Source organism: Anomaloglossus baeobatrachus, chromosome 1 (genome assembly GCF_048569485.1).
Source record: "Anomaloglossus baeobatrachus isolate aAnoBae1 chromosome 1, aAnoBae1.hap1, whole genome shotgun sequence".
NCBI classification, from domain to species: domain Eukaryota; kingdom Metazoa; phylum Chordata; class Amphibia; order Anura; family Aromobatidae; genus Anomaloglossus; species Anomaloglossus baeobatrachus.
Genome location: NC_134353.1, coordinates 746,431,401 through 746,456,062, shown reverse-complemented (window position 1 = coordinate 746,456,062; position 24,662 = coordinate 746,431,401). Strand labels below are relative to the sequence as shown.

General features: G+C 45.1%; 1 protein-coding gene across 1 annotated transcript in view; it reads right to left on the bottom strand.

Moving 5' to 3' along the window:
* Positions 1 to 4,918: 4,918 nt before the first annotated feature.
* The window catches only part of HPD (4-hydroxyphenylpyruvate dioxygenase), a 30,772-nt gene continuing 11,028 nt past the window's right edge, over positions 4,919 to 24,662 (bottom strand). The window contains exons 8-14 of the mRNA XM_075341829.1: positions 24,172 to 24,275; positions 23,853 to 23,930; positions 17,823 to 17,985; positions 7,597 to 7,668; positions 7,393 to 7,515; positions 7,202 to 7,318; positions 4,919 to 5,659 (exon numbers count right to left, since the gene is read on the bottom strand). Coding sequence (XP_075197944.1) covers positions 5,549 to 5,659; positions 7,202 to 7,318; positions 7,393 to 7,515; positions 7,597 to 7,668; positions 17,823 to 17,985; positions 23,853 to 23,930; positions 24,172 to 24,275 — 768 coding nt within the window. The 3' untranslated portion in view covers positions 4,919 to 5,548. The remainder of the gene's footprint in view (positions 5,660 to 7,201; positions 7,319 to 7,392; positions 7,516 to 7,596; positions 7,669 to 17,822; positions 17,986 to 23,852; positions 23,931 to 24,171; positions 24,276 to 24,662) is intronic.

The window sequence follows — 24,662 nt, the reverse complement described above, 5'->3', positions numbered from 1 at the left end:
ACAGTCTCTCTCTGTCTCTCTCTCTCTCCTCTCTCTCTCTTTCTCTCTCTCTGTCTGTCTCTCATTATTCTGGCATTTGGCAAATATAAATAATTTTGGTTCCTAATTGACCTAAAATGGGAAAGTTTTTTTTTATGTTTTCATGTCAGATAGTGAGAAAAAAATGGATATGTGTATTTTTAGATAGTGTACAGTACAGACCAAAAGTTTGGACACACCTTCTCATGACTCTGAAAATTGTAGATTCACATTGAAGGCATCAAAACTATGAATTAACACATGTGGAATGAAATACTTAACAAAAAAGTGTGAAACAACTGAAAATATGTGTTATATTCTAGGTTCTTCAACGTAGCCACCTTTTGCTTTGATTACTTTGCACACTCTTGGCATTCTCTTGATGAGATTCAAGAGGTAGTCACCGGAAATGGTCTTCTAACAGTCTTGAAGGAGTTCCCAGAGATGCTTAGCACTTGTTGGCCCTTTTGCCTTCACTCTGCGGTCCAGCTCACCTCAAACCATCTCGATTGGGTTCAGGTCTGGTGACTGTAGAGGCCAGGTCATCTGGCGTAGCACCCCATCACTCTCCTTCTTAGTCAAATAGCACTTACACAGCCTGGAAGTGTGTTTGGGGTCATTGTCCTGTTGAAAAATAAATAATGGTCCAGCTAAACACAAACTGGATGGAATAGCATGCCACTGCAAGAAGCTGTGGTAGCCATGCTGATTCAGTATGCCTTCAATTTTGAATAAATCCCCAACAGTGTCACCAGCAAAGCACCCCCACACCATCACACCTCCTCCTCCATGCTCCATGCTTCACGGTGGGAACCAGGCATGTAGAGTCCATCCGTTTACCTTTTCTATGTCGCACAAAGACACGGTGGTTGAATGCAAAGATCTCAAATTTGGAATCATCAGACCAAAGCACAGATTTCCACTGGTCTAATGTCCATTTCTTGTGTTCTTTAGCCCAAACAAGTTTCTTCTGCTTGTTGCTTGTCCTAAGCAGTGATTTCCTAGCAGCTATTTTACCATGAAGGCCTGCTGCACAAAGTCTCCTCTTAACAGTTGTTCTAGAGATGTGTCTGCTGCTAGAACTCTGTGTGGCATTGACCTGGTCTCTAATCTGAGCTGCTGTTAACCTGCGATTTCTGAGGCTGTTGACTCAGATAAGCTTATCCTCTGCAGCAGAGGTGACTCTTGGTCATCCTTTCCTGGGGCGGTCCTCATGTGAGCCAGTTTCTTTGTAGTGTTTGATGGTATTTGCCTCTGCACTTGGGGACACTTTCAAAGTTTTCCCAATTTTTCGGACTGACTGACCTTAAATTCTTAAAGCAATAATGGCCACTCGTTTGTCTTTACTTAGCTGCTTTTTTCTTGCCATAATACAAATTCTAACAGTCTATTCAGTAGGACTATCAGCTGTGTATCCACAAGACTTCTGCACAACACAACTGATAGTCCCAATCCCATTTATAAGGCAAGAAATCCCACTTATTAAACCTGACAGGGCACACCTGTGAAGTGAAAACCATTTCCGGTGACTACCTCTTGAAGCTCATCAAGAGAATGCCAAGAGCATGCAAAGCAGTAATTAAAGCAAAAGGTGGCTACTTTGAAGAACCTAGAATATAAGACATATTTTCAGTTGTTTCACATTTTCTTGTTAAGTATTTCATTCCACATGTGTTAATTCATAGTTTTGATGCTTTCAATGTGAATCTACAATTTTCAGAGTCATGAAAATAAAGAGACCTCTTTGGATGAGAAGGTGTGTCCAAACATTGGTCTGTACTGTATGTAAACGTCTGGTTTCAACTTTATGTTTCCTATATCCCATATAGCTTGGGATATCACACAGCTAAGCTGTCGACATTACTGTTCATAGCTATGAATCCTTCAAAGTACAGTATTTTGCTTCAGATTTTTTTTTTTTATAAAGGATGAATTCAGTTTATTATTTCTTTTACATTATTAATAATGAAGTTACTATTGTTATTCTCATTGCTACAAAAAAAGTCTGACCTCTGTCAAATTTTATTGAAATGAATAGGGTTGTTAAAGGGATTGTTCAGTCTAAATTCAGATGTCTGCTGTCACCCTATGTGACTTCAGACTTATGAATCCTCACATCGAACGCACTGTGCGCTGTGAGGATTCACCAAATTCGGAGCCAAGACTGGCAGTGATGTGACCCCACAAGCATGCAATATGCAGACTTCTGGCCACATTCCAACTAGAAAAGTGTGACCTAAATACATCAATACACTTGCACTGAGCAAGGCTGCGCCCCTCTAGTCGAATGTTTCCGCTAGTATGTATATTGCATACTTGGGGCTCGGAATCCATCAAAACCTCACAGCACATGGTGGGTGCGATGTGAGGATTCAGAAGTCAGAAGTCACAGAGTGACACATAGCGTGACTCCAGACTTATGGATTTAGACTGGACAACCCATTTCATGGAAAAACTTCTATAATACAGAGAAATTCAAACATGCATGTCTCTACACTTAAAGTAAGATTTCTAAAATAAAAGTATAACAGCTTTTTTTCATCATCAATAACTGACTGTGGTTGCAACTTCTTGATAGCAGCTCTACAGCACATACTGCTCAAGTAATAGGAGGGTTTATAGACTTGTATGCTTTGTAGAAAGAAACGTAAAATCCTTGATATATACCCTTAGTGGGTTATATCACACTTTAACAGTTCTTGTAATATAAACTTTTATTATAAAGGAGTTTAATACCTATATAAAAGCAGTGGGGTTTTGTAGACACAGAATATTACAAAAGTGAGTACACTACACCCCTCACATTTTTGGAAATATTTTATTAGATCTTTTCATGGGACAGAACTGAGGATATGACACTTTGATGTAATGTAAAGTAGTCAGTGTACAGCTTTTATAACAGTGTAAATTTGGTGGGCCCTCTGAATTAATGAATACAGCCATGAATGTCAATACCGCTGGCTTCAAAAGTTTGTACACCCCCAACTGAAAATGGCCAATTTGTACCCAAAGTGTCAATATGTTACGTGGCCACCAATATTTTCAAACATTGCCTTAATTGTCTTTGGAATAGAATTCAGTAGAGCTTCACAGGAACCACTGGAATCCTTTTCCACTCTTTCATGACTGACATCATGGAGCTGGTGGATGGTAGAGACCTTGTACTTCTCGACCTTCTATTTCAGGATGCCCTACAGATTCTCCATAGGGTTTAGGTCTAGAGAGATGCTTGGCCAGTCAAGCACTTTTACCTTTAGTTTGTTTAGCAAGGCAGTGGTCATCTTGGGAGTTGTTTGTGGTCGTTACCATGTTGGAATACTGCCCCGTGACCCAGTTTCCAAAGGGAGGAGATTGTGTCCTGCTTCAGTATGTAACAGTACATGGTGGCATTCATGGTTCCCTCAATGAACTGTAGCTCCTCACAGCCGACAGAACTCATGCAGCTCCAAACCATGACACTACCAGCACCATGCTTGACTCTAGGAAAGACACACTTGTCATTGTACTCTTCATCTGATTGCCACACACGCTTGACACCCTCTGAACCAAATAAGTTTATCTTGGTCTCATCAGACCACAGGACATGGTTCCAGTAATCCATGTCTAGCCTGCATGTCTTCAGCAAACTGTTTGTGGGTTTTCTTGTGCATCATCTTTAGAAGAGCCATCCTTCCAAAGCAACAATTTGATGCAATGTGCGACGTATGGTCTGAGCATTAAGAGGCTGACCCCCCACCACCCTCTCATCCATTTAACCTCCGCAGCAATGCTGGTAGCAATAATATGTCTATTTTGAAAATACAACCTCTAGATATGACGCTGAGCACGTACACTCAGCTTCTTTGGTCGACCATTGCGGCTCCTATTCTGAGTGGAACTTGGCTTCTTAAACTGCTGTATGGTCTTGGCCACCGTGCTGCAGCTCAGTTTCAGGGTGGTGACAATCTTCTTATATCCTAGTCCATCTTTATGAAGAGCAACAATTCTTTTTTTTTTCAGATCCCCAAAGAATTATTTGCCATGTGGTGCCATGTTAAACTTCCAGTGAACAGTATGAGAAAGTGTGTGACCAAATGTAACACACCTACTCCCCATTCACACCTGTAACCTTGTAACACTAATGAGTCACATGACATTGAGGAGGGAAAATGGCTAATTGGGACAATTTGGCAATTTTCACTTAAGGGATGTACTCACTTTTGTTGCCAGCGGTTTAGACATTAATGACTTAGGCGGGCTTTGCACACTACGACATCGCAGGTGCGATGTCGGTGGGGTCAAATCGAAAGTGACGCACATCCGGCGTCACTTGCGATGTCGTAGTGTGTAAATCCTAGATGATACGATGAACGAGCGCAAAATCGTCGTCATCGTATCATCGCTGCAGCCTCCGACATTTCCATAATGCCGGGGGAGCGACAGGTACGATGTAGTTCCTCGCTCCTGCGGCAGCACACATCGCTGTGTGTGAAGCCGCAGGAGCGAGGAACTTCACCTTACCTGCCTCCCGGCTGCAATGAGAAGGACGGAGGTGGGCGGGATGTTTACATCCTGCTCATCTCCACCCCTCCACTTCAATTGGCCGCCTGCCGTGTGACGTCACTGTGACGCCGCACGACCCGCCCCCTAAGGAAGGAGGCGGGTCGCCGGCCAGAGGGACGTCGCACGGCAGGTATGTGCGTGTAAAGCTGCCGTAGCGATAATAATCGCTACGGCAGCTTTCACTATATATCGAACGTGCGACGGGGGCGGGACTATCGCTGCAGCATCGGTAACACATTGTTACCGATGTTGCAACGTGCAAAGCCCGCCTTAGTGTTGCGTTATTTAGAAGGAACACCAAATTTACACTTATATACAAGCTGGACACTGTCTACTTTACATTGTACTAAAGTGTCATATCTTCAGTGTTATCCCATGAAAAGATATAATAAAATATTTACAGAAATGTGAGGGGTGTACTTTCTTTTGTGATATATAACTGATATGTTTTTGGGATCAACAAGATTACTGTTCAACAATTAAAATGTTAGCTGTCTTCTCCCAATCCATTTCTTGTAAATCCAATCTGTACTTTTTTCCATATGCAAATTAGACTGCAAGTGCACTTGCAAACTACAGCTCCTCTGTCTATGTACTGATGAAGCAGTCGGGGGCAGCACCAGTCGGGGAGAACTAAAGAGTAGACATGGACCACACATGCAATAGTCATGCCGAATGAACTTGCAGTCTGAGTTACATATGAATAACAGTACAGATCGGGATGACATCACTACCTCTGGTTGCCCTAAAACATTGCAGAGAGGTTCTCTTTAAAGCTTACATACAGGAAAAAATTTACAATATGATATAATGTATTCATTTCTCAAAAATATTCCTAGCGAGTCCAGTAATTCCATGCATCATGTGAAAATAGTCTGGATGGACCACTAATGTAAATCTCCTTCCAGTTATAATGCTTTTATTTTTCATAATTTGCTAATATAATGTATATTCTCTGTAGTCATGCACATATATCGTTTGTACCACCCTACAGGCTTTCCATTTCCCCATTTGCAGTTAGAACAGTGAGGTTTCCTCGTGCTGCCTGATCCTGTTCAATAGCTTCAAACAGTGACTTGAAATTTCCAGCTCCGAATCCCTGAAATATAAACAAATTATTATACATTGTATATTTCTATTAATATAGTTGTGCTATGACTTTACACTTTTGCTGGTTCTCTTTCCATCCGAGTTCCAGTATTTTAAAGAGTCCCTTTTTATTTTCACAGGTCTACGCGTTTCAGGGACATTTCCGTCCCCTTGATCAGGACAAATACAGGGAATAACTATTCCCTGTATTGTCCTGATGAAGGGGACATATATGATCCTGAAACGCGTAGACCTGTGAAAATAAAAAGGGATTCTTTCAAACTCTTGGTGAATCTGTGGTTTTGGCTCGGTATTCAAACCCATTTTTCCTCCTACTCTGCAAACCAGCTGAACACTACGGGACTGCTGCCGACCACGTTACTGTCATACTATTCAAGGGGTTGTGACTTGCACAACCTGATAAGGTGAGTGTCTCTCCCGCATTTGCGCCACCCTTTTATACCTGGTAAGACCCTATTTGCGCCTGTTGTTCCCACAGTTTGGCTCACAGGACACCAGCAGAGGGAGCTGGAGTCCTGATGGATAGAAACTGTACTATGCAGAATCAGCCGAGGAGCTGAAGCACAGTGTGTGCTGGTTCAATACTTTATACCAGCAGGGGAAGCAGATGCCACGAGGCGTGTGGCTGATGGTCAGACAAGCCGGGTTGAACACCGTGAGGAGCAGAAGGGACGCGAAGGAGAATGGTCGGGGTCAAGCCAAAGTCATAACCGGAGGAAGCAACTGAGGAGGAGATGTAGGAGGGGGAGAGAACAAGAAGCGGTCAGGAAAGGAACTAAGGTATGTCAGGGGAGACAGACGGAAAGAGCAAGGGGACGAGACACAGACAGAGGACGAGAGCACAGGGGAGATGGATCACGATCAAACACTTACAGGGACCAGCAATCACAGCAGAGCAGAGCTTAGCTTATAGCTGGCGTCGGGTCACCAGAGATGAACCAATTTAAAGCATCCAGGCTCCGGAAACGAGGCCCAGGAGAAGGCTCCACCCCCTAGCCATGTGGCAGGGGAGACGGAACCCTGACACCTTCCCACCTGCTTGTTTTCCCTATATCTCCACCCTCCTTTGTTCTTTGATTTTAGGGGAGGGTGGGGATAGACGGAAAACAAGCAGGTCGAAGGGGCACTTAAATATTTGACCCCACCATGGTGAACTGAGCACCTGTACTTAGTTTGCTGTGCTGACAGATTCCGTCTTATATTGTGCACCTATAAGTCAGTTAAAGTTTTTTTTGTGACTTGAATAACCCCTTTACGACCCAGGATGTACCTATACGTCCTAGGCCATATCTGTCGCTTTAATGCAGGCTCGTGCGGCGAGCCTGCATTATTCCCTGCACATTTATCAGTTAATTTTTCTTAGTATCCAAGTGAAGCTAGATTGTGGCTTATAGTAATATTGCTGGCATTTTCTAATTTTCTTCATTATTATATTAGCATTGACACACAGAGCAGAATAATTGGTACTACAAGGCCTTGCTCACACGAGTGTATGAATCGGGCGAGTTGAATGCGAGAAAATCATACATACCTGATGATTATGACGTTGAATGACTTCCAGGAACAAGGTTGGCCTGTCTTGTACTGGTTTAGTAAAAATCTGCAGCAAATAGCCTTTCTCATCATAATCCACCAAGATTTTCAGTTCCTAAAAACAGGTCATTTATGTTAATATCATATTACATACGCAAAGTATTTTATCAACGTGACATGTCTACCAACCTCCAGCTTGTCAAGGTTTTCTTTTACTTGTATTTTTGCTGTTTGCAAACCTTCCCTCAGCGCCTGATAATAGGTGGATGGAACAGACATAAACTCCATGCCCCTTTCTTTTAAGTTGGTGATCTGCAAGAGAAATCTTTATTAAACAGACTTGTTTTTGTAACTAAACTGATCATTAGTGATAAGAAGCGAAATGACACGTACTGCACTTATGATATCAGAACTGTTTAGGGCAATGTGCTGGACTCCAGGGCCACCGTAATATTCGACATATTCCTATAGTGAGAAAAAAATAATCATCACTATGGCATTGAACAGCAATGTTTCTAGGTCTACAATGCTGGAATGCAAATTACCTCTCTTCCAGAAGGAAGAAAACTAGTCTCTCTAGTGCCACCTACAGGTAGCTACTCTGTAGGTTTAAGTACTTGACTGTGTGATGTCCTAGCCTATCAGGTCGTCACAAGGGTGCCGTGCAATCTGCCCTTCTTCATGGTACCCACTCCTCCTTGGTTTCGGGTCCTGTTCCTTTGGTGTTGCTAAGAACAGGTATACACAAATCCTGAGGAACACTCTGCACCACACCCACCAGACACCCATTGGGCAGCCTGAGGGGAATTGGGCCGCCCAGATGGAGGGATGGTAGAAGGAGGGCCAGAAGTGTCAAGGAGTAGTCAGTTTTGAGAGAGCCGTGACAGGAAAAGGTCACGCTGCGGAGCCGGGCTCCTGTACCCGTCCCAGGTGCCAGACATTGGCCTGGTCTGAAAGGAGCTGGAACCCCGGTCACAGGGGATAGTGACAGGGGGCACGGTACTGCCACGGAGGGCAGTTCGGGTGCCTTGTTCTACAACCGGGCAGGGGCCAGAGCATGACGTGGCACGCGGAGCCTAGGCTGGGAAGTAGCTTTATGCAGCCCAGTAATTCACCCGACGAAGACGAAGTCTTCACGAGCCGTTCTCCACCCACTCCAAAATCGGGGTACTAGCGCAATGAGGGGGATAGGAGTTCCCAAAACCGTCCAGAAAATCCCAAGCGTGAACCCTGAGAGCAAGCTTACTCCGCTAGCCACGCGGGTGAGTGGGACCCGAGTAGTTTCAGGCGAAAGGGATCCACAAAGAGTAAACACAGTGCCAAGGGACAAGGCTTCAGACCAACCAGCAACGCCAAAAGGGCACGGACCCAGCATGTTCAAACAAAGGCTACAGGGCATTCAGGACTTTGGTTTACCCGTTGTCGGTGTCAGCATCTCTGGACTGTGTGAGTACGTTGTGCCCCTTTACTCCCGACGGGTCCCCAGCCTTCCAACACTGAGCCCCGGGACACCTTCCCCCTGCCCATTGAGAGGTTAACATCATGAGCTGCCACACCAGCGCTCCCGGACGCGCTCTCCCAAAAGCAGCATCGGTGGTATCCCACTTTTACCACGACCCGTGGGCGGTATCACGAACATTACTCAATTTTTCCACCCCTTTTATAAATATTTTTCCCACTTTTTCATTTCGAGTGGCCGCGTGACCCCGCCTCGAGTCCGGAGACCCCTTGAGCCACTGCAGATCTGGATCCGAGCAGCCCGTCGGCTGTCACGGGGGCGGCACATATGCAAATTATTTCTCCACCAGTAGGAAGAAAATTCTAGTTTTTTTACTGACATCTACAGGTAGCTACCCAGTAGGTTTAAAGTGCTTGTATGCAAAGTATTTCTCCTCCAGAAGGAAGAAATCTAGTCTTTCTACTGACATCTACAGGTTGCTACCTGTAGGTTTAAAGTGTTTGTATGCAAATTATCTCTCATCCACAAGGGACAAAATTCTAGTCTTTATACTAACACCTACAGGTCGCTATCCTGTAGGTTTAAAGTGCTTGTATACAAATTATGTTTCCTCCAGAAGAAAGAAACCATTAGTCTCTCCTGCCATCTATCGATGGCTAACCTGAAAATCAATGTCTCATCCATTAAGGAAACAAGAAACATGATTAGAAACAGCCAAACCATAGACTATCTGTAGACCGAGAGGTAATGAGCACACTTTGTTCACGCAGCATTGGCTGAAACATACTCCATACCAGAATTTCTGCAAGGAGACCCTGCACCCTCCTGAAAACTAGAGACTTTCATAAATTTTCAGTACAGGCTTTTGTAATTTTCTAATATTGGCAATTTTAGTAGTGGTCATGTTTATATGTGGCACCCCTGAGCTTCAGTCACCACAGGGTATTGCATCTGCCTGAAGGTTTAATACTTATCCCAGGTAAGAAGAGGTTAACCACTGGTGCTCAGAGCTTACACAACAACTTGTGTGTTACGTCGCCACCGGAGTCCGCTCCCTCGACGTCTATTCCGATCGCCAGGCGACGCCGTGTTCCTGCCGTGGATAGTGCTGGTGATGGGAGAGGAGTCGATGCCAGTGGCGCCAGTGGGTGCAGGCTCCGCTCATCCACTGGTCTGGGTTTCCTGGGGATCTGCAGTGCCACTGGCTGACTGTAGGTGGCGGGTGTCTCCCAGCTGAAGTACCATCGTTCAACTACAGCCTATGGGAAGACAACACGCCCTTTTTAATGCCCCTCCTGTCTGCTGACCTCTGCCAGAGATAGTTCTAAAAATTCTGGCTCCTGTTTCGTCCTGTTCTGTGATTTAGTGTGCTGATTACCGCTTGTTTCCTGACTACCCTCCTGCCTGCTGTTTTTGAACCTCGCTGCCCGATCCAGTTTTGACCTCTGCTTGTTTCTGATTATGTCCTTGCCTGCCGATTCTGTCCCTGTTCCGCAATCCCTGGTTTGACCCTGCTTGACGACTACTCTCTCAGACTGCAGCCTAACAGGTAGTGATCTCCAGGGCCCTGTGTAATTCCAAATCCCTGTATAGGGGTTTAAGGGTTTCAGGGTTCTGGGGGTCCTGCTTAGTGAGTGGCTTCCCTCTAGCTTGTCCATTACAGCCCATCTGAGTCTGTGGATCCAGGCAGGCGTTACACTGTGCTCATAGCTTACACATCACAGGTAGTCACCATAGCAATGGGTTTTTCCCGGGCAGGGTAAGTCATCAGGAAGGTGGGGGCTGACTGGGGAAGTTACAGAACACACAGGAAATCACTTCAGACCAGTGTGAGACGCAGAAGGAACAGGTCACTGAGGGGTGTGCTTTACAGCTTCCCTTAGAAAGACCGCCCAGGATGAGTGCTCCAGAGCTATCTTGGGGAAGGAGAGAAGGAGAGTGCCAGGACATCATGGCCTCATAGGATCACGGCGGTGGAGGGGCGTGCTTCAGAGATCCCTCCGTTAGTACTGGGCAGACTGGAAAGGACCGGGCAGACTGGGAGAAACAGGAGATGACAAGGTGGAGCCAGTGAGACAATGGAGCAACATGGTAGCTGGAGGGCGATCCCCAACAGCCCCTTTGTGACCGGCACCGGCAGGGTGCAGAGCCCTAGGGTAGAACATACTCCATGTTGGACTATCAGAATCTGCAGGGAAGGGGGATTTCATGTACCATTGCCCACCACCACAGAGATCCCGGGGCACAACAGCATATAGAGACAGGAGTCAAGACCACGGTCGGCCTCATAATTTTTTTGCGCTGCCTGCGAACGGGATCGTAACTAAAGCCAAGGACACTGGGGTCCCCAAGTAGCTTCACGCCACGGGGATCCACACTACAAGACACAAGGAGGAAGGTCTCGCACGCTTCACAACACCGTGACCTCTGATTCATCTGGGATCGGCTAGGGTCCAGCACAGTGGTGACCGGTACCCTGAGGGCAGCATCCTAAGAACTGTGAGTAAAAGACCTAGACCCGCAACTGCTGCCTCAGCCTCTTATTAAAGTCACTGTCGCCTCGCTCTTTGGCGACAACGGCCCTTCCCCGCGTCGCCACCATCCTCCCTGGGGCTCGCTCCACCTGTGGGAGCTGGACTATCTGAGCAGCGGTAACATCAGCCCCGGAGGAGAGCAACATCTCGCAGCATCGGCTAATCCCTGGCCGCGCACCACGGGTGGTGCTACAAAGCAAAACCCCCATCCCCCTTGCACCCTCTTTTCATGTAGTCGACGGGGCCACAGAGCCGGGTGAGGCCAGTCACAGCAACCAAGATAATAGCAAGGACTAAAACTTAACTTTTAATAATTCAGATAAAATTGTCAATATTACATAATAGTGCAGTAAAAATTGCCAAATGGCTATAAGTTGAAATGGTCTCACCCAGATGTTCTCCAGGGACAGAAGGACACACCGATCAGGGTTGGTCACAAGCGGAAAAAGCCGGGGTAAAGCATTGGGAGATGGTAAGATATAAACCCTGTCGTGCCCCATGCCAATGCTTCCGCCCTGACAAGGGCAGCGCCCAAATGAGCTGTCTGCCCCACAACCAAACAAAGAAAAAGCGTTCTCCCAACGCGTTTCCCTCCAGGTAGAAAGAGTTCCTCAGGGGAGAATAGAGAACCAATTGATCAACCTGCAGTGGCAGGGATCAAGGGACTGATCAACCTGCAGTGGCAGGGATCAAAGGTAGAGGCTATGTGTCCAAATACAGGGTGGTGCATGGACACTAAAGCCTAAAGCCGCTATATACCCATTTGTTAATAATGATTATTACCTTCAGCCGTGCAGGGCAGCCGCCCTGCATAATACTCCGTTCATGCTCACATTGCCGGCGCATGACGTCACTTCCGGTCATGTGACTAACAGACTTCCGCGCTCCAGTCTGGAACGCATGAAAAGCAATTGGATGGGGGAGACATCAATAGATGAGGTCATATCCGGTTTAGCGAACCTCACCGTTGTAAGTCACCTAAACTTCCCCATCCAATCGTCTTGCAAAAGGGGCGTATCGTCACCGTGCAGGGCAGCCGCCCTGCATAATACTCCGTTCATGCTTACATTGCCGGCGTCTGACGTCACTTCCGGTCATGTGACTAACAGACTTCCGCGCTCCAGTCTGGAACGCATGGAAAGCAATTGGATGGGAGAGACATCAATAGACGAGGTCATATCCGGTTTAGCGAACCTCACCGTTGTATGTCACCTAAACTTCCAATCGTCTTGCAATAGGGGCGTATCGTCACAAGTCATGTGACGTTCCCTGTTGATGTACAATTCATACCGCCCACACATCGCAAATCAGTGCTGGTAGGCAAACACCCCAATGACCTCCGGTTTCGTCAATGAATGATAGCCATGATATATACAAAGCACTAATAACCAGCTAATGAAGCACCTAAAGGTTTTTCATAAACTTATCGACTCTTATAAAGGGATGGGTTGTCTGCTCATTATGCAATCAATCTAAAATGTAGAGATGCATCAGATACCGGCAAAAAAGACAACACCCAAAATAGCTGAGAGGTAAAATAAGGGGTATCAGTATATTTATATATAGAGAAAAGCGAAACTGTGATCAGTGACCCAAATTTCATACTGCAAAAAAAGGGGGGAAAAAAGGGGGGAGGAGTCAATATCATTCCCAAATCGGACCATGTTGAAACTAAGGATTCCAAAGACAACAAGGGTCCAGTATCATTCCCAACCTGGACCTCAATTAATCCTATAATAAGGTGGATGCCCGGTAAGAGGGCTAAATTTAGAGCCTGGTCAGTGGTCTAAACTACCGTTCAGACAAGACAAAAACACAACAATTGGCTACTGCAGAGACAGAGGCTATATAAAACACCCATAGTTGATCTGGTCATTAAGGCCATCCGGGTAACATGTCTTGAGGCGAAAAATCATCCTCGCCTCTTTTTGTAATAGGACACGATCGAGATTACCACCTCTGGGGGATTGTTTAACTTTCAAGATGCCCATAAAGAAAATGGCCTCCCTGTTCTGACTGTGGCGTACATTCATGTGCCGTGCAATGGGGGTATCGCGATCGTTTCTGATATCCCCCATATGCTCACCTATCCGTCTCCGGAACTCGCGTGTCATTTTACCGACATATTGTACACCGCAATGACAGGTAGCAAGATACACAACACCTTTTGTTTTACAATTCATAAATTCTCTAATATCCAGGGATTCACCTGTAGATGTACTGGTGTACCTTTTGCCCGTCTGAATATTTTTACAGGCAACACATGAGCCACATTTAAAGCAACCATGTGGTCTGTTGGGGATCCATGTGGTTCCCTCACTGGGCGGCACAAAGTGGCTATGGGTCAGTCGATCACCTAACGACCGATTTTTTTCGAAAGGTGATACTTGGCTGTGATTTAATGCAATCAGCGATATCCCTATCCATACCAAGGATCCCCCAATGTTGATCCAAAATCTGTCTGATAGCAGAGACACCCTTGGTGTAGGTCGTGATGAGTCTTACTACACCCATTTCATCATCACACTTCCGTTTCGAAGTCAATAATTTAGTCCGGTCCTGGTTCAATGAATATTTAAAGGCCTCTTTTAGGATACGATCTGGATAACCCTTATTCAAAAAACGAGACCTCAAATCAGCAGCCTTTGCCACAAATTCGCCCTGATCAGAACAATTCCTTCTCAAGCAGAGGTATTGTCCCTTAGGGATACCCCGCTTAAGGGAAGGAGGATGGTGACTCTCCCACCTGAGGAGCGAATTTGTGGCAGTAGGCTTCCTGTAGATTGTTGTCCTAAGTTTGCCCTCTGAACCAATCATCACCATTAGATCCAGAAAAGGCAAGCTGACAGGATCCATGACATAAGTAAAAGCCAATCCTAAGGGGTTCAGATTCAGCCTATCCACGAATTCAATGAACAATTCACGGGACCCCCTCCACAGGAGGAAAACATCGTCAATAAACCGGACCCAAAGGTCAATCATATCAGTGAAGGACGTCATAGACTCTTGAAAAACAGTGGTGTCCTCCCACCAGCCCAGGAACAAGTTGGCGTAACAGGGAGCACAAGGGCTCCCCATTGCCGTGCCCCTGAGCTGGTGGTAGGTGGAGCCATCAAACAAAAAGAAATTATTGTGCAAAACAAATTCCAACAAGGATAGAACCAGATTATTATGGGCATCGAACTGTTTCCCCCTAGTGGCAAGGAAGAATTTCACAGCCTTAAGTCCCCAATGATGCGGGATGGAGGAATATAAGGTTTCCACGTCGATACTAGCAAGAAATGTATTAGGTCCCACAACTACATCCTCGATTCTACCAATGAAGTCTAAACTGTCACGTACATAAGAGGGTAGCGAGGTGACGAATGGATTAAGGATTTTATCTATATAAATCCCAACATTCTGTGTGATATTGCCCACCCCAGAGACAATAGGTCTCCCCCTAAGGGGGTTCACCCCCTTATGTACTTTGGGAAGTACATAAAAAGTAGACATCAATGGAAAATCAGGTATCAAAAAGGCTAGTTCTTCCTTGCTTACCAGGCCATCAAATTCAGCATTATTAAGTATATCCTTCAATGTTTTTTTGGCAACAATAAGAGGATTGCCAGAGACCTTACAATAGGTGCTGGTGTCTTTCAATATATTTAAACAGATGTCCCGATAATCATTTGTGTTCAACAAGACTGTATTCCCCCCTTTATCTGAGGGTTTAACAGTAATAGTAGAGTCTTTCTCCAAATTACAAAGTGCACACATTTCAATTTTAGAAATATTGTTTTTATGCTCTATCTGATAAGGAGCTATACCCATCCCATTCAAATCAGTCTTACTTAAAGCAAGAACATCACTAGTCACTTGGTTCAAAAAAATGTCAATGGCCGAGACGTCAGGAAAATTCGGTGGCATCCTTGTACTCGGATTTTTTAAGGTGGTAAATGGACCTTTTCCGGAGATAGAGGGAACCGATTCATCCAAACCAGCCAACAACCTCACATCATCAATCATATCCACAGGTATATCTAGATCCGCACAGATTTTATTATCCTTTAATCTAAAGAACTTCTTCCAGCGCAATTTTCGGGCGAAAAGGTTTAGGTCTTTGATAAAGTCAAACACTGAAAAGTCATTAGTAGGAACAAAGGATAGTCCTTTGCTAAGGACCGCCATCTCTGTCTGGTTAAGGACTCTATCAGATAAATTGATAACTTGTGTTCCTAATCCTTCCCCTTGCGACTCCTCAGGGAGTAATTGCGATCTAAAAAAGGAGGATTATTGGTCTGTATCGGTGGATAGCCTGGGTGATCAGTTCTCTGTGGTCCTCTCCGGTTACGTCTAGCCCTCTGCTGCAAACGGAAGGGGGGGGGAGGTCCCCTACCCTCTGTGTCCGAAAGTTCAGCCTCAGTAGAGGATAGAAAAAACAAAACAAAAAGCAGCACCAAATGTGCACTACAGCACTAAACATTCCAAACTGTACTTATTTTAAAAAATTTTGAGATTTTTGGCAAAAAATTGCAATTTCTTGAGCTGCTTCGCCACGTCACGGCAAATCTCATTTGAAGCAGTCCTACACTAAAATATTTTTATAAAATGTGCCATACGGCCTCACATATGAATCGTAGAACTGCTCTCAGCAGCACTCACTTGGTCTATTTCAATCCCGTACCCATGACTGAATCATGGCTGTGGGCGGGACAGGTCCAAGCAAATGCTGCATGAAGTAAATAGCCTGTGGACAAAGCCTGATGACTTAATGTGAACAGTCACCAACCGCCAAAATCTAGACAGATGGAATACATCCCAAATTGGGGTGCAAAGCAAGGTGGAGGTCAACCACCGACCAATTCAATGAAGAAAAAACAAAAAGCAGCACCAAATGTGCACTACAGCACTAAACATTCCAAACTGTACTTATTTTAAAAAATTTTGAGATTTTTGGCAAAAAATTGCAATTTCTTGAGCTGCTTCGCCACGTCACGGCAAATCTCATTTGAAGCAGTCCTACACTAAAATATTTTTATAAAATGTGCCATACGGCCTCACATATGAATCGTAGAACTGCTCTCAGCAGCACTCACTTGGTCTATTTCAATCCCGTACCCATGACTGAATCATGGCTGTGGGCGGGACAGGTCCAAGCAAATGCTGCATGAAGTAAATAGCCTGTGGACAAAGCCTGATGACTTAATGTGAACAGTCACCAACCGCCAAAATCTAGACAGATGGAATACATCCCAAATTGGGGTGCAAAGCAAGGTGGAGGTCAACCACCGACCAATTCAATGAAGAAAAAACAAAAAGCAGCACCAAATGTGCACTACAGCACTAAACATTCCAAACTGTACTTATTTTAAAAAATTTTGAGATTTTTGGCCCCTATTGCAAGACGATTGGAAGTTTAGGTGACATACAATGGTGAGGTCCGCTAAACCGGATATGACCTCGTCTATTGATGTCTCCCCCATCCAATTGCTTTCCATGCGTTCCAGACTGGAGCGCGGAAGTCTGTTAATCACATGACCGGAAGTGACGTCAGACGCCGGCAATGTAAGCATGAACGGAGTATTATGCAGGGCGGCTGCCCTGCACAGTGACGATACGCCCCTTTTGCAAGACGATTGGATGGGGAAGTTTAGGTGACTTACAACGGTGATGTTCGCTAAACCGGATATGACCTCATCTATTGATGTCTCCCCCATCCAATTGCTTTTCATGCGTTCCAGACTGGAGCGCGGAAGTCTGTTAGTCACATGACCGGAAGTGACGTCATGCGCCGGCAATGTGAGCATGAACGGAGTATTATGCAGGGCGGCTGCCCTGCACGGCTGAAGGTAATAATCATTATTAACAAATGGGTATATAGCGGCTTTAGGCTTTAGTGTCCATGCACCACCCTGTATTTGGACACATAGCCTCTACCTTTGATCCCTGCCACTGCAGGTTGATCAGTCCCTTGATCCCTGCCACTGCAGGTTGATCAATTGGTTCTCTATTCTCCCCTGAGGAACTCTTTCTACCTGGAGGGAAACGCGTTGGGAGAACGCTTTTTCTTTGTTTGGTTGTGGGGCAGACAGCTCATTTGGGTGCTGCCCTTGTCAGGGCGGAAGCATTGGCACGGGGCACAACAGGGTTTATATCTTACCATCTCCCAATGCTTTACCCCGGCTTTTTCCGCTTGTGACCAACCCTGATCGGTGTGTCCTTCTGTCCCTGGAGAACATCTGGGTGAGACCATTTCAACTTATAGCCATTTGGCAATTTTTACTGCACTATGTAATATTGACAATTTTATCTGAATTATTAAAAGTTAAGTTTTAGTCCTTGCTATTATCTTGTGTGAATTGGACTATTGGGCATTATCTACCTGGTTGCAGGTTTTTGCTGTTATACAGTCACAGCAACCCCAAAATACCACTGGCCCGGTGATAGGTAGCCCTGCAGGCCCCGTGGGGCGCTACGTATACAAATCAACATTCCAATTCCTACATGTTAAATATCATATTTTCTTTACTCTCCTTGATATATGAAGCAATAGATCAGCCCATATATTGCTTTTCTCGCCCCTCTCTGTAAGGGATAAGCCTCCTGCTTATGTCAATCATTGTTCAGTTACATGGACTTTGTACCTGGATCTGAGATTTCCTCTTCCCTGTCGCTGGCTCATTTATGGGCATCTTGATGGTCTCCTCATAGTTGGCGACTACAATGGAACGGAGCGCACTGAACTCTGTGTGAAGTTGTTTGTCATCCACAGACCAAAAGCGGTGGAACAACAGATTTTTCTGGTACCTACAGAGATGTCAATAATGTTTTGGATGAGTGAAGGTTTCTCTCTAGTTTAGTACATTATCATTGCAAATATCTGTTAGTTTTGCACTAAATTGTGACTACAAATTTTATTTCTATTTGATGCAGTGTAAAATTACTGCTCTCTATGTAAAAAAATAAAGAAAAATCCCAGAGGGCTCAATTTATCAAGCTGTTTACCAACGTTCTTTTCCCTGTAAAATAGAATGAAATGTTGCAATCATTTTACTAATTTACGAGTTGCTCAAAAATTTTGAATCTTTTCTGGGTTTTACACCAGCTCTATAAACTTTATCACATCTGGCGAAGCATAGCTAAAATGGGTGCGGGCATGCACCAGAAGATAGATTCATCAAAATGTACGACAAAAGTGGCATACACTTCGACACCCTGGAGTACATTTCTTACATGCGCACACTAGTTAAGGAAAGTTCCAAAATTATTAAGACGAGCACCGACTTCATCAAGACTGGTGTAGAAAATGCCAGTCTTCATGAATCAGGGCCAATGGGTGATACCTAGGGTGATAGGTTTGCAAAATTGAGATAAGGCTAAGATATTATTTGTACAGCATCAACTTGATGGCATTAGTGCAGTAGCATATATACAGTATATACTAGGCGGATCCGTATACTTATTCAATGACTGTAAATGAGGAACCAGAGGATCGTCTATAAGAGTGGCATGCCTTCTAGCCAGGTGTGGGGCAGTTTTATACTGGGTTTTCCATTGTGGTAATATTGCAGAGACTGACACCCCTGAGCTGGGTCAGAAGGGTTGTTTAACCCCTTTGTGACCACCAATACACCAATATACTAGCACCCTGTGACAAGTGAAAATGCCGCAGCTGTCATCTGTACACTATAGCGGACACCTTGCGTATCAGCCAAGGTCATTTACATTTTAGATGCTGCAGTTAATAATGGAAAACGGCATCTACATAGTTAACAGAGCATAGGGGCTCGCTCTTTAACCCCGTCGGCACCCTGAGATTGTGTTTTTGTAGTCCTAATGGTTGTCATGGCAATCTATGGCCAGATAACAGATTTATGGTCTGCCTTCTGTAGTGGCCTGTTCACATTATTCCAACATTTTAATGGTAAAAATATAATTTTTAATTCCTGCCATTCCACTTTGCGTTGATTACTGAAAAGCAATTGAAGGGTTAATAAACTACCTGACAGCAGTTTTGAATACAGTGAAAAAGCACAAATTTCCCCATGCATGGCTGTTAACATATTGCAGAAGAATCTTTGGTGTTTTAGTCGTTTTTTTAGTGTTTTTCTTTTCTTCAATGGAAGGAGCTGTTCTGTAGCTCCTACCACCAGGGTAGGTCCATATATTCCATCCGGATATAATACATTTTTCTATGTACAATTTTTATACGGTTTGATGCACAGAGATTATGTATTTCTAATGTTTGAAGGGAGACTGTCAGAAGTTTTGACCCTGTAAAATTGCTGATAGAACTACATAGAAAACTTGGAAAGCTGTCTAAACATACTTTTGTGTACGTTCCTATTCCTATCATGTTATGTACATTTATATTCCTATCAAGAAGACCAAGAAAAATAAGTTTTGATCCAACTCACACCATGAAATGTCCCCCAAAGGTGGTTCCTTTGATGTGCGCAGTACCCTGAATGCTCTGTATGGGGCGCCCCCCAAACTCACTCTCCCACTGCTCTGAATGATGGATTTAGATATCTCCTGATTGGATGCTTTAGTTGGCACACATGCACTTACAGGGTTATTCTATTCTAAGTTTTAAAGTTATTACTTATGGATGGGGCTAAATTTCAAACTTGATAATACCCTTTTAAAGGGAATCTGTGACCATGTTTTAGCTCCCCCATCTAAGGGCCGTTTCACATTTGCGCTGTTTTGACGGAAACGGGATCCGTCACATATGCCGTACAGTTCATTTATTTACAGTTGAAGCGCGAAACCATGCGGGTTGTGTCTTTCATGCAGTACCCGCATGTTTCCACATGATGTCGCGCTTCCACTGTAAATACATGAACTGTACTGTATGTGTAACGGAGCCCGTTTCCGTCAAAACAGCGCAAATATTAAACGACCCTAAGAGCACCATAATGTAGAGACAGAGACCCTGATTCCCATGATGTGTCACTTACTGAGCTGTTTTCTGTCATTTTGATAAAATTAATGTTTTCTCTGCTGCAGATCTAGCAGTTACACAGAGCTCATGAATGTGCTTGATTACCTGGTAGCAGGCTAAGGGTATGTTCACACGTTGCGTTTTTTTCAGCGCGGAAAAAAACGCACCCTCTGGCAGAGGGGAGAATTGTAAACAATGCTTTTTGAGAAACAACGCATCGAAAACGCATGCGTTTTTCATGCGTTTTCCATGCGTTTTTCATGCGTTTTTCATGCGTTTATTTAGGTGCGTTTTTTAAGACTTGTCAGTGTTAATAAAGTTGGTTGAACACAGACCTTTGGAAAAAAAAAACCTGTGATGTCATTTCCTTCTCCACATTCTGTTTGGATAAATGGGAGGGCTTGGAATGGAAGGAGCACCATTTGAATTTTGGAAAAGTTGAAATAAACTTCGTGCACCATGTCACATTAGCAGGCCCCTTGGATACCTATACGTCAGAAAACCCCCACAAGTGACCCCATTTTGGAATCTGCACCCCTCAAGGATTTTATTCAGGAGTATATTAAGCATTTTAAATCCACAGCTACTTCCCCCAAAATGTTGCTGTAGCAACAATATTCTCACTTTTAGGCCCGTTTCACACGTCAGTGAAAAACACTGACGTTTTTCACTGGCGTGTAAAACACGCACATGTCCCTCCGTGTGCCGTGAATCACGGCACACGTGGGTTGTCTAAGTGCAATCCGGGCTCCGTTCTCCGTGGCATCCGGCTGGTGCTGACCCCCGCAGCAGCTACTTCCGGGTCGTCTGTGTCGCGCATCATGAATATGCGCGACAATAATGAGCCGGCTCAGAAGCAGCAAGCTGCACAGGCTGCAGAGGACATCGCTGGAGCCGGGTGAGTTAAAATGATTTTTATTTCAAAAGCACGTTTTTTTCTGGCACGTGTTTCACGGACCACACCACTGCGTGGTCCATGGAACATCAGTGATGCCAGAAAAAAATGGACATGTCTCCGTGCGGCAATCACGCACACGCGGGTACGCCGCACGGAGACACGTGCAGTGTAAAATCACTGACGTGTGAGCAGACCCATTCATTATAATGGGTCTGCGTATATCAGTGATTCTGGTATGTTTAAAAAAAAGCACAAACGTCCCAGAATCACTGACGTGTGAAACAGGCCTAAGGCTATGTGGCCATGATCCAGCGACACGGCGTCTAGTACACAGTGTCAGCCTTCCTGCAGCTGCCCATGCCCACGCCCACGATTTGGGTTCAGGCTGCTGTGGAGCTCTATGCTACCTGCAGAGAACACTCTCGTCTCCGCAGCATAAATTGACATGCTGAGGCTCGGGAAGCCACGCCACTGGTCAGTTTATGCTGCGGAGAAAAGAAGCACAGTGGGCATGGGATCTCCAAAAATCCTTCCACTGTGCTTCTCCTGCACAACGCAGCATTATGGATGCAGGGAAAACACTCAGCGCCCATAACGCTGCAAACCCTGATTGTGGGCACACAGCCTAAAAAGCGTCAATGGATGAAGGGATGTCAAATATATATAACGTCCCATTCCCGCCTGCATATTCTAAGCTGGCACCTTTAGTACCTTTCATGTGGCACTAAAGGGTGCCTAGCTTAGTATTTATCCAAAAAAAAAAATGAAAAAAATGGCGTGGGGTCCCCCCTATTTTTGATAGCCAGTCAGGGTAAAGCAGACAGCTGTAGCCTGCAAACCACAGCTGGCAGCTTCATCTTGGCTGGTGATCAATTTGGAGGGCTCCCCAGGCTTTTTTTTTTTATTTATAAATAAAGACTTTAAAAAAAATAACGTGGGGTCCCCCCAAATTAGATCACCAGCCAAGGTGAAGCTGACAGCTGGGGTCTGGTATTCTCAGGGTGGGAAGAGCCACGGTTATTGGACTCTTCCCAGCCTAAAAATAGCAGGCCGCAGCCGCCCCAGAAGTGGCGCATCCATTAGATGCGCCAATCCTGGCGCTTCACCCCAACTCATCCCGCGCCCTGGTGCGTTGGCAAACGGGGTAATAAATGGGGTTGATACCAGATGTGTAATGTCACCTGGCATCAAGCCCAGCAATTAGTGATGTCACGGCGTCTATCAGATACCAGACATAACTAATTGACAGTAAACAAAAGCAAAAAAAAGACAAATTTTTTTTTATTAGAAAAAACACTCCCCAAATCATTCCCTTGTTCTCCAATTTAATCAAAAAATTTAAAAAAATGGGTCCGCAGAAATCCAGTTGAACGTCCCACGTCGCCTCTGGACCTTCTAGAATATGGGGGCACGTTCAGGGAACATATCCCCCATTTTCTAGGAGGGCAGACCCTCCATTTGAGGAGAGTGGGTGCCAAAAATCTGCACCCACTCTCCCCGGGTCACAGCTGCAGAGTGCCGAGCAGCCAGCACAGCTCACTGAACACAGTGCTGGCTGTCAGCTGCTCTGCATATGTGACCGGCCGGCGTCTGCTGTGAAGGAGAAGGGGGCCGCGGGGGATCAGCGCTGCGACCGGACAGGTAAGGGAATACCGGGGGAATAGGGGGTGACCTGGCAGGGCCTGGGGGGGCATTTTTCTGTCGCATGTCTCAAGGCACATGCGACAGAAATCATAGGAGCAGGGCGGCCGGTGCGCTACTGTGCGCGCGGCCATGTTGGATTTTCGGGAGGGGGGTCGGGGCGGGCACTTTGGCGATACCGGGGGCTTACAAGGACTTTGCCAGGAAGTGAGGTCAACAGGAAACCTCTTGACCTCACTTCCAGGTAAATGCCTGCGTTCTGGCATGCCGACAAAGCCCACGGACCGCAACAAAAAAGCAGCTCACTGCGGTGTAGCTGCGTTCTGACCCACATCATTGATTCAATGGGGGAGAGAACGTAGCCACACCGCACAAAAGAAGTGACATGCTGCTTTTCTTTCCGCACCGATTTTTGGCATCCAAAACGCAGCGTTTCCGCGGTAAAAAACGCAACGTGTGCACACAGCCTAAGTAGTCCTCTAATGATAATCTACTGCTGATGAAACTGTGATTTTATCAAACTACACAAAGCAGCCCAGTAAGTGACACATCACTGGAATCAGGGTCTCTGTCTCTATATTATGCTCCTCTCAGATTAGGTAGCAAAAGCCAGGGGACAGATTCCCTTTAACGGCATCTATCATGTTTGATATTCACAGAGCTATGACAAGTTGAAGTGAATAATACCAGCATAAGCAAGCTTTACAAACCAAGCAAAACTCACAAATCTATAGGTTTAGGGAGGGGTAAATAAATCATTGTGTCATTTAAAGGAGTTGTCCACTACTAGTACAACCCCTTCTGATTCCACATGTTTCCCCCAGGTAAAATTAAAAAAAGGCTACACTCACCTCCCGTACCGGCGCCATTCTAGAAGTGCTAGGGCTCATGTGACATTGTAACGTCATAGGACTGCCCCATCCAATGAGCACCGGCTTTTGTCTGCAGCCGCTGATTGGACACAGAGCTCGCATGACATCACAACGTCATGATGGAATGACACCAATACCGGAGGTGAGTGTATCCTTTTATAGTTTACCTGGGGTAAACATGCGGAACCAGAAGAGGTTGTCCTAGTAGTGGAGAACCCCTTTAACAATGCAAAAAGGTTGTATTAGCAATAATAAGAAAAAACAACAGTGATTGTATGATTGGATGTAAGATGAACATTTCATCACAAATATTTACCAGTCAACAATTGACACCATTTCATTATCGGGTTGATTTCCCACCACGTGGTCAATGAAATTTAATTTGCAGCTTGGCCTATAATATAAGCAAGTGACAGGAATATCATTTGGAGACTTGGAAGAAGTCACAGGTCTAATAAAAATCTATCCACCGTTATAAGGTACTGATACAAGTAATTTCTTTATACATAGCTTATGCTTATTGTGCCCAGTCGTGTGTGGCATCAACACCACGTAAAGCTTTTTAGTTTTTACTATATGAGTACACATTGTTACGTTATATAAAATCCACAAATACCATTATTCCATATACTTACAGCTTTGGGAGGAGAGGATCCTTAAATATTGGTGGCTGAAATCCTGGTAAGAAGATTCCATTGTAATCCACCTTTTCCACAAGTGTGTGTGTTGTATCTCCATACTATGTGCAGACAGGTAAAATGTAATTGTAAGATGTCGTTGCTTCTGACGAATTTACATTCCTTAAACATGACAATGGTTCTTTTAACACATTGATGGAGTACTAATTATTAAACTAAGATCTCCTAACTTAAGCCTGCTTTCCACGCCACAAGATATCTTACGATGTGTCGGCGGGGTCACGTTGTAAGTGACGCACATCCGGCATCGTAAGGTATGTTGTAGCGTTTGACAGCGACGTGCAATTGCGATTGAACGAAAAACTGTTCATCGCATGCACGTCGTCCAGTCCTGACGAATTGAACGTGAGATTGTTCATCGTACCCGGGGTAGCGCACATTGCAGTGTGTGACACCCCGGGAACGATGAACAGATCTCACCTGCCTCC